This window comes from Littorina saxatilis, linkage group LG3, assembly GCF_037325665.1.
Source record: "Littorina saxatilis isolate snail1 linkage group LG3, US_GU_Lsax_2.0, whole genome shotgun sequence".
Lineage (NCBI taxonomy): Eukaryota > Metazoa > Mollusca > Gastropoda > Littorinimorpha > Littorinidae > Littorina > Littorina saxatilis.
In genome coordinates, this window is record NC_090247.1 from 15,613,800 (window position 1) to 15,626,289 (window position 12,490).

Here is a 12,490-nt window from a genome sequence, read left to right on the forward strand (position 1 = left end):
CCCACTGGGTCCCACAGGTCGTCGAATACCGCCGCTTCCCGTCATGGCCTTGCCGCTTTTGTTGCCAGGAACTTGTTGGGCACGCTCACAGAGAATCACTGTGGACAGGTGGGGGTTGGGGGTTCCCCAAGCAAACCCGCTGGTAGACTGGCGCTTCCTATGACGGCTCACTAGCGCCAAAACTAAAAATTAGTAATTAACCCGTGAAAGTTACTAATTTTCACGAGAAAATTACAATTCTGACGGGAAAATTAATAATTTTCACGTGTTAATTACTAATTTTCTAGTGTTAATAACTAATTTTCAAGTGTTAATGTCTAATTTTCAGTTTTGGCTCGCTTCCTGACGGCTTACTAGTGCCAAAACTAAAAATTAGTAATTTTCACGCGTTAATTACTAATTTTCTTGTACCTCGTGACTGTGGGGGCTCAATGCGCATGCGCGACTGTTTCACCTGCCAGAGCAAAACATCCTTCGATTCGAAACTTTTCTGATCCATAGTTCTTTAATTAGATGTAAATTAACACTAAGAGCTGAGCGCATGTGTAGATAACCGTGACATACAACTGCCTGTCCGAAAACTTGTTGAATAACGAATTCTATCGAAAGATATTTGTGAAAGTGTGTGAGTCTCGATGAAGAGATCCGTCTGCTAGTCGTCGGACCTTTTGCACATGTCCGACCGGCCGCCATTTTTCCTCTCTCGGTTCGAACATTTTCGGATCGATTGTCCTTCCCTAATACACTTTTAAGCAAATGTATGAGTGTGTTAGTGGAAACAAATATGAAGTACAGCTGTCTGCCTGACAACTTGTCGAATAAGGAATTATATTGAAAGATATCTGTGAAAGTGTGAGACCACAGCCGATCAAAAGTCCGTCTGCTACGAACAGCTTCGTTTCGAAAGTTTTCAGGGTCGATTATTCTTTTCTAAGATACCCAAAACAACGTTTAGGATAGCGCTATTGCAGAAAACAGTGACATGCATCTTCCCGTCGAATTACTTGCTCGATAAGGCCTTCTATTAAAAGATATTTTAGAAATAGTGTGAGAGTGATGTTTGCCGGGCGTTGAAGCCTCTCAGTGCGGACTCTTAAAATCCGACTACTGTGACCGAAAACGAGGCAAAAATGAAAATTAGTAATTAACACTGTTAATTACTAATTTTCACGTGAAAACGATAACCCTAGGTTTTGGCACAAGTAAGCCGTCATAGCTTCCTGTACTCGTCATCGTAAAGGAGCACCGACTGCCAGGAGAATCTTGCGCCGAGCTCGCCCACCATCTCTGTATAACAGAGGTAAGCTTCGTGGTCGAAGTCCACGGTGTTCATGAGTTTTGCCATTATTTTAGCATTTGCCACGATCCAGTGGCAGGGGGATACTTTCTCCAACTTTGGTTTGTTGGCCAGCTTGAGCGTGACACCTCCCCCGAGTGTCACCTCTTCCTCCACCGCCATAGAAGCCGGTACGAAGTCAACAATTCGTAAATAAGTCTCACCTGGTGAAGCAGACTGTATGGCCATGTTGCCAAGAAGACCCTGGAGCGGTGCCACTTGGTCGGCAGCACGCAACGGCCCTCCCCCGTACTTCTGTTGCAGGTCTGCCACTGCCGCTTTTAATTCCACTATGTGGCCTCGTTTTAACTTAAGGCTTTCCAGGTCCTTTTCTCCTGCATATTTCAAGGCACTGAGGCTTGTGAACTCCTCTTTTTCCAGAACCTCAATTACAGGTTGGGGCAGATTTTTTGCCCAAGAAGTAAAATTGAACTCCATAGTTTTTGCAGAACTGAAAATCGCTGAACTTGCTTGCTGGCCGCTGCGCTGCTACTACTGTAATGACTTCGGTCCTCGCTCTCTCTCTCGCTCTCTCGCGGACTCCCTTATCTGTTACCATTGTTTCATTCCAGACTGCTCTCCTTCACTCATCACCTCCCCCCTGCCCTCCAACCCTCTTCCATTCCCCGCATTCGTTCCCACGGGACTCTGCTATCACTTCCTCCTGCATTACCTCTACTGACACCTCCTCCCCCCCCCCTCCTTTTGCTGCATATCTGTCTCGTTTAAATAGAGTTTATGGTCGCTGACCGCTCCCTCTAAACTCACACAAAACTAAAACAAGTTATCCGTCCCCCCCCCCCCCCCCCCCCCCCCTCCGTCTAGGTGCATGGTCACAGTGTAGGGGTCAGAGATTGAAGAGGTGTTTTAGTGAGGCCGGAGTGAAAACATCCCAATCGAACTTAACACTATCATTGGTTTAAACAAAATTTTATTCAGGATTTCTTCGCATGAACACTATCATTGTTAAGGGTTTACTGTGACTATCGTGATGTGCTTTGTTTTGTTTTTGGACGACCCGGCTATCGGGTACTGGCGTGTGTACACCGCTCCGTGTATGTGTGTACAAGAAACAATTAACAAGTGGCTCTATCCTATCTCCCCCCTTTCCCCGTCGCGATATAACCTTGAACGGTTGAAAACGACGTTAAACAACAAATAAAGAAAGAAAGAAAGTGTATGTGTGTAGATCTGTGTGTGTGTGTGTGTGTGTGTGTGTGTGTGTGTGTGTGTGTGTGTGTGTGTGTGTGTGTGTGTGTGTGTGTGTGTGTGTGTGAGTGTGCATGAGTGTATGTATGTTTGTGTGTGTATGTGTGCGTGTGTGCGTGTATGTGCGGGTATGTGTGTGTGTGTGTGTGCGTGTGTATGTGTGTGTGTGTGTGTATATGTGTGTGTGTGTCAGTGTGTGTGTGTATGTGTGTGTGTGTGTGTGTGTGTGTGTATGTGTGTGTGTGTTTGTGTGTGTGTGTGTGTTTGTGAGAAGCCCGATTTACGAATAGCTTAGCAACATTGTAATTATTTTTTCATACCAAACGGAATGAATATCCCAGTTTGCCTTATTTTATGTTCAGGACAGACAGGGAATAGAAGATGAAGCAGTTGAAAGTGAATCCCCGGTGGCTTAGGGGTACCGTTGGTAGCCGTGTGATTTTAAAACTCAGGTAGCTCAGGTGGGGTACTCTGAAATGCTGTTTTGTTTGACACTTTGCCTGTGAAGGTTGTTATGCTTCTCATTATTTACACATGATTAGGGCCTATACTACTTTAATTATGAGTTATGCTTATCCGAATATCGATACTTAAGTATTGTACAGGGTGACCCCAAAAAAAGTACCCAAACAAAACGTCATAAATTGAACAAAAATAAAGCAATCTTCATAAAATTTATTTACACACACAAGTAGCCTCTGCATGATTTCAACAGAAAATGTTAGCGTTCTAGCTTGTCTTTCAGGAAAGTTATGCTCATTCTACAGAACATGCTCCAAATGGCCTCCCCCGGATTTAAATCCCCCAGATTTCTATCTTTGGGGGTTCCTGAAAGACAACGTCTACAGGAACAACTTGAACCCACAGACAATCGCAGAACTCAAGCGAGCCATCACAACAACTATTCGCGGAATCTCGCGGCGAGTTCAAGTTTGCCTGAATCGGCGCGGAGGCCATTTGGAGCATGTTCTGTAGAATGAGCATAACTTTCCTGAAAGACAAGCTAGAACGCTAACATTTTCTGTGCACATCATGCAGAGGCTACTTGTGTGTGTAAAGAAATTTTATGAAGATTGCTTTATTTTTGTTCAATTTATGACGTTTTGTTTGGGTACTCTTTTTTTTTGGGTCACGTACCTGTATCTCTTTTCTTTTACCACCTTTTCATGGAAAATACGTTCGTTCCACTAACATTGAAGTTGTGTAAAATGTTTTTTTCTAGCTGTAAGCTTTACAAAAAGTTGTCACTGTGTATAAATTATTACCTCCTTTCCAGGGGCCAATGGCCTATTAGTTAATAAACCATTGTCATTGTCATTGTCTCCTTTCTCTCCCCCCCCCCTTTCTCTCTCTCGAGTCTCTTTCTGCCTCCCCTCTCTCTCTGTCTCTCTCGCCCTCTCCCTCTCGTTCCTTCTCTCTCTCACCCTCTTTCTCTCTCTCTCCCCCCCTCTCTATCCCTCTCTCTCTCTTTCTCTCTCTCTCTCTCACCCCCTCTCTCTTTCACCCCTTCTCTCTCTTTATCGCTCTCTCCCTCTCTCTCTCTCTCTCTCTCTCTCTCTCTCTCTCTCTCTCTCTCTCTCTCTCTCTCTCTCTCTCTCTCATACACATGTGTATGTTTAATATTAAGTTGGGAAAGATACCTCGGAGACCACTCCCCCTCTCTACCTCCCCTCCCCTCTTTGTGCTGTCTCCAGTCATGGTCTGGTAATTACAAAAAAAACCCGTTTTATTGCAAACATGTTTTTTTTTTAAAGGACGGCAGACCTGTTCGTGTTGCGCGAGAGGATAGGTTGCATTTATGCGTCTGATTTAAGGGGAATTTGTGTTTATTATGCGTGAAAAATGTGAGTCATCCTAATTTCATAAGCGCCTTCATAAGAGCAAAACCCAGTGTGTCCACGTGGGTAGTGTTTTGGGTATTTCGGTCATCGGTCGAGTAGTTTTTTTCGGAATCGCTCTATATACCGGAGCACACACACACACGCACTCACACACTGACACACGCACGCACGCGCGCACGCACGCACGCATGCACGCATACACGCACACACACATGCACACACATACACACGCACACACAAACGCACGCACGCACACACACACACCCATACACACACACACACACACACACAGCCCTAGCAATCCTCCTAGCCCCGGATAGTCATAGAGCGAGTTTTGGCGAGGAACTGGGTTGAGCTACGGTAGGGTCACTGCGCATGTCTGGTTTTGTTCTTCGCGGAAACGCTGTTGGGTTGTGTCCAGTCGCGTCCCTTGCAACAAGATGGCGACAAGCGCGTTACGGATTTACTGTTGTGGAGAGTTGATGGACGACGATGATGAACAAGCAGTACTGTTTTATTGTTGATGTGAATGTAATGCCAAAACATCGAACCATCGATTCGAACGTCAATGAAGAAGTGAGCGTGAAAATCGAGCGCAAAACAGCCGGGTAAAAGTTCAGGGCGCTAAAGTACATTTGAGCCGAAATCGCACCCAAACTCCTGTTGACCTCATTTCTTCCCAAAATAAACATCACTGCTAAAATAAAATGCATTAAAACCAAGACAGTATCCAACCCAGTATCCTTAATTTTTGAAAGGCTAAGTGATTTACAACAAATGTCTTCTCACAATCCGTAACTTTGTCAAAAAATATTTGCAGAAGTTTCTCACCTCGCCTTGGCAGCCATCTTGGAACTGGAGAGACCCTACGCAGGAAGCAAGGTTGAACGTTGGTTAACCGGTGACGTCACTCCAGTCGTACCGGACCGAGTTTTTGCGACCTCCGGTTCGACTAGAGTCACCATAGTTGACGCCAAAACTCGCTCATAGATAGACGGCAGCTTTAACCTAAAGTGCACCGCTCTCGGATTCGAGACAACAAATATGCAAATGAAGAGGAAAGCGTGCCCTGTGCGCGATTGGCTGGTCACAATGCCAGCAGGGGGGAGGGGGGTGATTGGCTGGTCGTTGTTGTTCTCAACTGCAGTCATTCTCATAAGCCGCACGTGGCTAAGGGTTTAGTCAATTGTTCAACTTTCACAAATTCTCGTGCATTTTGCAGCCTGAAAAGCGTGTTATCCTGCTCAGCGCGACCACTATTCTGCATGGCTTGTCGATTTCACTGCCTTTGCCACGAGCGGTGGACTGACGAAACTACGAGTATGTGGTAGTCTTGGTGAAAAAAGCAGTGCGTTCAGTTTCATTCTGTGAGGTCGACAGCTTGACTAAATGTTATTTCGCCTTAGGCGACTTGTTTCCTTTGACGAAGTCATTATATAACGTCTTATAATCGGGAGGGAGAGAGAGACTGAGAGAGAGAGAGAGAGAGAAAGAGAAAGAGAGAGAGAGAGAGAGAGAGAGAGAGAGAGAGAGAGAGACAGAGAGAGAGAGACAGAGAGAGAGAGCTAGAGACACACACACACAAACACACACACACACACACACACACACACACACACACACACATACATACATACATACACACACACACACGCGTGCGAATTAGATGTTTTTGTCAATCCGTGTAATATCTTTTTTTTAAGTTTAAAAAAAAAGTCACTTGACAAAAGATATTCAACCTCAGCTTTCACATCGAACGGAGGGAGTTACTCAATCAAATACATTCTACTGCTATGAAGATGTTTGACTCAATGAGCTCCAAAAGTGCAAGCTAATAGTATTTTGTCACAGTTTAACAGAAAACGTTCTTGCGGTGGCCGTTTTTGCCGCTTTGTTCATTCCCTATACGAATCAGTTGCAAATGTACGGCATGTTTCTGTTCATTCCGTGACATGCATGGTTGTTGACATGTTAGATTCTAAGAATTCAGAGAGCTTTTTTCCACTACAAAAAAGAGTTTATTGCTAAAACTCGCAAAGTTCATGACACTTGTCATGGACTGTTTGAGAAGCGAGTAAAATTTAATTCTCTTTTAGCTTTATACTCCGTTATCTGTTTTGTGTTGTTTGTAATAGTATTTTTGTCCTTATGTTAACCCACCCATCACCCCCCCCCCCTCTCCCTTCCCCCCATTTCCCATAGTAAAGAAATGTATGTAATCACTTTGCACTTGTAGTGTTTTATTATTATTAGTATTATTATTATTATTATTATTATTATTATTATTATTATTATTATTATTATTATTATTATTATTATTATTTATTATTATTGTTGAATTGTTTCTTGTATTGTTTTTGCTCTCCCTCACCCCTCAACTCCCTTTTCTGTACATAGTCTGATTTCTTTTTGTTTTAGTTCCTTTTATTTGGTGTTGAATGAAATGTGTTTTTATTGTGTTTTTTAATTTTCCATGTACCCTCACGGGGTTTTATTGGAATAAAACTTGACTTGACTTGACTTGACTTGAGAAGTCATAAGAAGAATTCTGTGTTTACAGGAAATTCAGCGAGCACGACAACTGGAAAACCATATTTACTTAATTTGTGATGTACTTACCCCATTTTAAAACCAGAAGGTGTCCAGGCTTGCCTTCTGTTCTTTGTAGATTGATTTACATGTCCAGGGTAGAAGGGTACCATGAAGGCCCTACACAATTACACAATTATGTCTCATCTGCGCAGTCCGCAAACACTGACAGACACTCTACCGGTCACAGACACCGTAGACGGTAGTGTAGCTATCAATTTAACACGCTCAAGGTCAACATTGCTCTGTAGATACAGACACAGACGCGGACACTGCAAACAGGTTTGCTAGAAAGCCGCACAAATGCGTGCAAAGGTTTTGAAAGCACCAGACTGCGAAATGCACGAGAATTTGTGAAAGTTGAACAATTGACTAAACCCCTTAGCCACGTGCGGCTTATGAGAATGACTGCAGTTGAGAACAACAACGACCAGCCAATCAGCCCCCCCCCTCCCCTCAGCTGGCATTGAGACCAGCCAATCGCGCACAGGGCACGCTTTCCTCTTCATTTGCATATTTGTTGTCTCGAATCCGAGAGCGGTGCACTTTAGGTTAAAGCTGCCGTCTGTCAATGACCATCCGGGGCTAGGAGGATTGAAAAGCTAGGGCTGTGTGTGTGTGTGTGTGTGTGTGTGTGTGTGTGTGTGTGTGTGTGTGCGTGCGTGTGTGTGTGTGTGTGTGTATGTGCGTGCGTGCGTGCATTCGTGCGTGCGATTGTGTGTGCGACCCCCCCTCCGTCTAGGTGCAGAGTGCGAACGTACGTACGTGTGTCAGTGTGTGTGTGTGTGTGCTACGGTATCTTCTTCTTCTGCGTTCGTGGGCTGAAACTCCCATGTACACTCGTGTTTTTACACGAGTGGAATTTTACGTGTATGACCGTTTTTACCCCGCCATTTAGGCAGCCACACGCCGCTTTCGGAGGAATGTGCTACGGTATGTATAGAGCGATTCCGAAAAAAACTACTCGACCAATGACCGATATACCCAAAACAAGCACTGGGTTTCGCTCTTATCAAGGCGCTGGTGAAAGAGAGAGAGAGAGAGAGAGAGAGAGAGAGAGAGAGAGAGAGGGAGAGAGAGAGGGAGAGAGAGATAAGAGAGAGGGAGGGGGAGAGAGAGAGAGAGAAAAAGAGAGAGGGGGTGAGAGAGAGAGAGAGGAGAGAGAGAGGAGAGAGAGAGAGGGGGAGAGAGAGAGGGAGAGAGAGAAAGAGGGTGAGAGAGAGAGAACGAGAGAGAGGGAGAGAGAGAGGGAGAGGGGGAGAGAGACAGAGGGAGAGAGTGGGGGGGGGGGGGGAGGCAGAAAGAGACTCGAGAGAGAGAGAGAGAGAGAGAGGGTGGGGGGGGGGGAGAGAAAGGAGACAATGAATCTAGGGGTCCTTAACGTCCTCACAGGAAATTTTCCTTTTAGGAACGTGAGTTGATGATACGCTAAAAGGAGACAATGACAATGACAATGGTTTATTAACTAATAGGCCATTGGCCCCTGGAAAGGAGGTACACAGTGACAACTTTTTGTAAAGCTTACAGCTAAAAAACAAAACAGTTTACACAACTTCAATGTTAGTGAAACGATGCATCCATACTGAACTGTTAGTAGACAAAGGGTAACGTCCTGCTTCACGTGGATTCAAATGACTGTCGAGTGTGCGAGTACAGCCGTGAGAGCAAGGAGCACGCCACGAGGCGAGAGGCCCGTTATCCTTTCCCCCAAATACAGCAGTTCACAGTACCCCTGAGCTACCGAGATGTCAAATAACACGACTTCCAAAGGTACCCCTAAGCCATCGGGGATACACTCTCAACAGCTGCATCATTCTGATCACTGATTCTGTGTTCTTTTTGTCACGCACACACACACACACACACACGCACGTAGCACAAACGCCAGAACCCGATTCTCGGATTCTATCGTGCAAAAACTGTAGCCCAAAACAGCACGATAATCACACTAAACCCTTCATAATTATGGTATTACAAAGATTGATTAAAATGTCTTCACTCCGGGCCTTCTCCCTCTCATACACCTCTTCTCTGACCCCCCCCCCCCCCCACACACACACACACACTCTGCACCTAGACGGAGGGGGGGGGGGGGGGGGGATGTCGGACAACTTGTTTTAATCTTAGTCTTAAAAAATACCGACAAAAGATGTACACGGCTCATGCTCTTCGCATACAGGCAGCAGTGACTCGGGACAAAGAATAGACGCACGCAACACTGAAGTGCCCGGCCGGTGTAACACGAGAAAATTACTCCCACGAGATTTTTACTCCGGAGTAAACATTTCGTACGAAAAAGTTACTCTCTTTACGAAAAAAGCACTCCCCCATTTCACGAGAAAATTACTCCCCAAAACAGGTGAGTTCCGAGTAAACATTTCGTACAAAAATGTTACTCCCCCTGTCATTGTCTCCTTTATAACGAATAAATTACAAGCAATTTAACTTCCCATGCCAGGTGTACGAAATTTTTACTCCCTTGTCCCCTGTTAGTCTTGGTGGTGGAAGGGGTGGAAGGAGGGTAGCGCGACATTCGTGTGCGCGAGATCACTTATTGGCATTATCCCTTCGCCCGCATCCCATTTTTGCGTACGAGATTTTTACTGAAAGTAAAAAAAATGGGGAGTAAAAATTTCGTGGAGGGAGTAATTTTTTCGTGCCTTGGGGAGTTCTTTTCTCGTACGAAAAGTGTACTCGGAGTAAGAATTTCGTACGAAATATTTACTCCGGAGTAAATTTTTCGTGGAGTAAACATTTCATGTTACACCGGACAGTTTCTTTCTTTCCAGCCGGAGAGGAGCGATATGAATAAATTAACTACTGTCATGCGCAGCGCAGTGGGCGGCGCTATCACATCACACGGGTGCGCGTTTGGTTCGATGTTCAAGTTATCAGCGAATCGCAGTCAGTAGTTAGAGTAAAGTAGGTGGTGCATCATATCACGTGCCTTACTCTAAATCCCTACGACGAGGGGTGGACGCAAGTTCCACAGGTCCTATAAACAGTACTTGTCTTCATAGAAAATGAAGTGCCGCGACATAATTGAGTGGCGGTAACGTGGGCGGTGCATCCTATCACGACTGACTAATGGTGGACTGACGCGATGACCACAGATCCAACTGAGTAAAAACACAGCAAGTACGTACTACATTCGTCAGTATGGAAACTGAAGTGCCGCGAAACAAGCGGGTGGCGGTAAGTAGGTGTAGGTTCCGTGTAAGAAACAAACAGACAGCGATGATACCAACTGTACACAACGATTCTACTGTCGACCAATGACTGGTCGGAAGCGCCGTGATCCAATCGCCTAAGGCCAATAACCCAAGCGGCGGTGACGCGAGCCGACACGCGGCTTATCTACTCCATTTTTGGTTTTTTTCCATGCACAACGTGGAAAACGACACATTGTATTTCTTTAAGTAAATTAAGGGACGAAGGCTTAAACTTGTATACCATAAAAAAACGTGGATTGCTATCTCGATAGCCCCATAATCGCATAGCCCCCAGGGTTATAATTTCATATTTATGCTTGTGTTTACTGTGAAGTATTGACACTTTTAGATTCTGTTCGATCATAGATCGGGGGTACTTTTAAAACTCAGTTGGTGGAGCACTGGATACCGTGATAGACCGCGATAAAACTTGACAGGACGTAACAACACTTGAATACAGAGAAAAAATGGCCAAAATCCAACGGCGCACTACGTTTCGCCGGAAACATAGTGTAAACGTAGCATAAACACGCTTTTATCGGTACATCATCGACTACGACAGTCCTCTGGACAGGCTGTTTAATGCATGTTGCAAGTATTTCTAGCTCTAGTATTTCTAGCTCTTCTGCGGTGCAGTAGGCCCTATAGACGATGAATGTGTCCAAGAAATAAGTAGATGGGTGTGTAACCACTTGGCATTCAGTCATATCAGTGTAGGAGGCTTTCAACTGGCTTTCAACTGACGGGGACAGCGACGCCGCCAATATACACAAACTTGGCATATATCAACAAGCGTGCTTTTAGAATGAGGTATGTGAAGATGTTAAGCCCTCAGTGCCTCATTTAAACAGAAAAGTATATAAGCTTGATGTAACCATCGCACTTTGTCTTTTAGGTTTTCATGGGATATACATACAGGTTACAACACTCGTGATTTTTTATTTGGCTTGTATTTTAGTCAGAGGCTCGTGTGTCCCTTGATATTCATCCGCTGGGTTCTTGACTGAAATACAAGCCATATAAAACCACTCGTGTTGTAACCTATATATATGATTACAGTAGTCCCTCTCTGGGCGAGGGATTTGTAAGTGGCATTTATGTTGTTGAATGCTATTGCGCGTGTGTTTCATCAAGAAAGTTAGGCTGTTTTAGTGAACATAATTATGTAATCGTTATTTACACCTCTTGTGAGGCGGAGTGGGCCTTTTACGTTAGAATTCCTCCAGATGATATCCCTGCACACAGTTCCAAGAAAGGTTAAACAAGATGTTCATGGAACGCACGCACATAAGCACAATCGGACAAGCACACCCACCTACAACACACGCACACACACACATGCGCGCACACGCGCACACACGCACACACGCTCTCTCTCTCTCTCTCTCTCTCTCTCTCTCTCTCTCTCTCTCCTGTTATCCACACCTTTCGGACCTGGATACAAATGATAAACGGAAGTTCTTATCTATGTCTTTTATTGACACTGACATATAGTTGTATGTCGCAGCAATGTCATAAATGTGTTACCTGTTACTCTAGTTACATTGAAACGGATGGGCTGGAATGAAAGCATGGTATAACACACTGCGCAGGGAAACACACGCGACAAATGAAGGCTAGTTTGGCCAGTTTAGGTTGGTGTTTCGTTTGGAACGCTTCTGATAAAACGACAAGTACAACACGGCACAATAGGTATTATTGCTGATGCTCTTTCTCTAACCGCTCCTGATAACATTATACATGTATATGTAAACCCACACACGGGGTAGCTGATACATTGCAAGGTCAGCAACAGGGCAAACATCCAATTGCCAAATAATTATAAACCAATAAAAAGAATAAAAAAATTAAAAGGCTTACATTGGACATGTTTTTTTTCTATTTCCTGGGGGCATTATCAACCTTTTCAAAAGATGTTTATTACCCGCAGATACCATTTGTTCTGGAGCTTTGTGTTTCAAAATCTCAGGCAGGGGCACTGAAACTGCCTTTAGAAGTAGAGCCAGTACGTGAAACGGTGGTGGCGCCAGAGGACGTCAGTTTGATGTCCTTCCTGCAGCCCAGCTTGACTGCCAACATGGCGGCCACACGGCGGTTGGTGACTGGCGGGGGGGGAGAGAGAGAGAGAGAGAGAGAGAGAGAGAGAGAGAGAGAGAGAGAGAGAGAGGGAGAGAGAGAGAAAGAGAGAGAGAGAGAGAGAGAGAGATAGATAGATAGAGAGAGACTGAGAGTGAGAGAGAGTGTGCGTGCGTCTGTGTCTATACATATTTGAGTTGTAGCCGGCTACAATACAATCATTGTAA

The 12,490-nt window shown here is 44.8% G+C and overlaps 1 protein-coding gene across 1 annotated transcript in view; it reads left to right on the top strand.

The window, feature by feature from the left end:
* The first annotated feature begins 10,977 nt into the window (after positions 1-10,977).
* LOC138961717 (cysteine-rich neurotrophic factor-like) overlaps positions 10,978-12,490 on the top strand; it is a 31,691-nt gene continuing 30,178 nt past the window's right edge. The window contains exon 1 of the mRNA XM_070333387.1: positions 10,978-10,997. Coding sequence (XP_070189488.1) covers positions 10,993-10,997 — 5 coding nt within the window. The 5' untranslated portion in view covers positions 10,978-10,992. The remainder of the gene's footprint in view (positions 10,998-12,490) is intronic.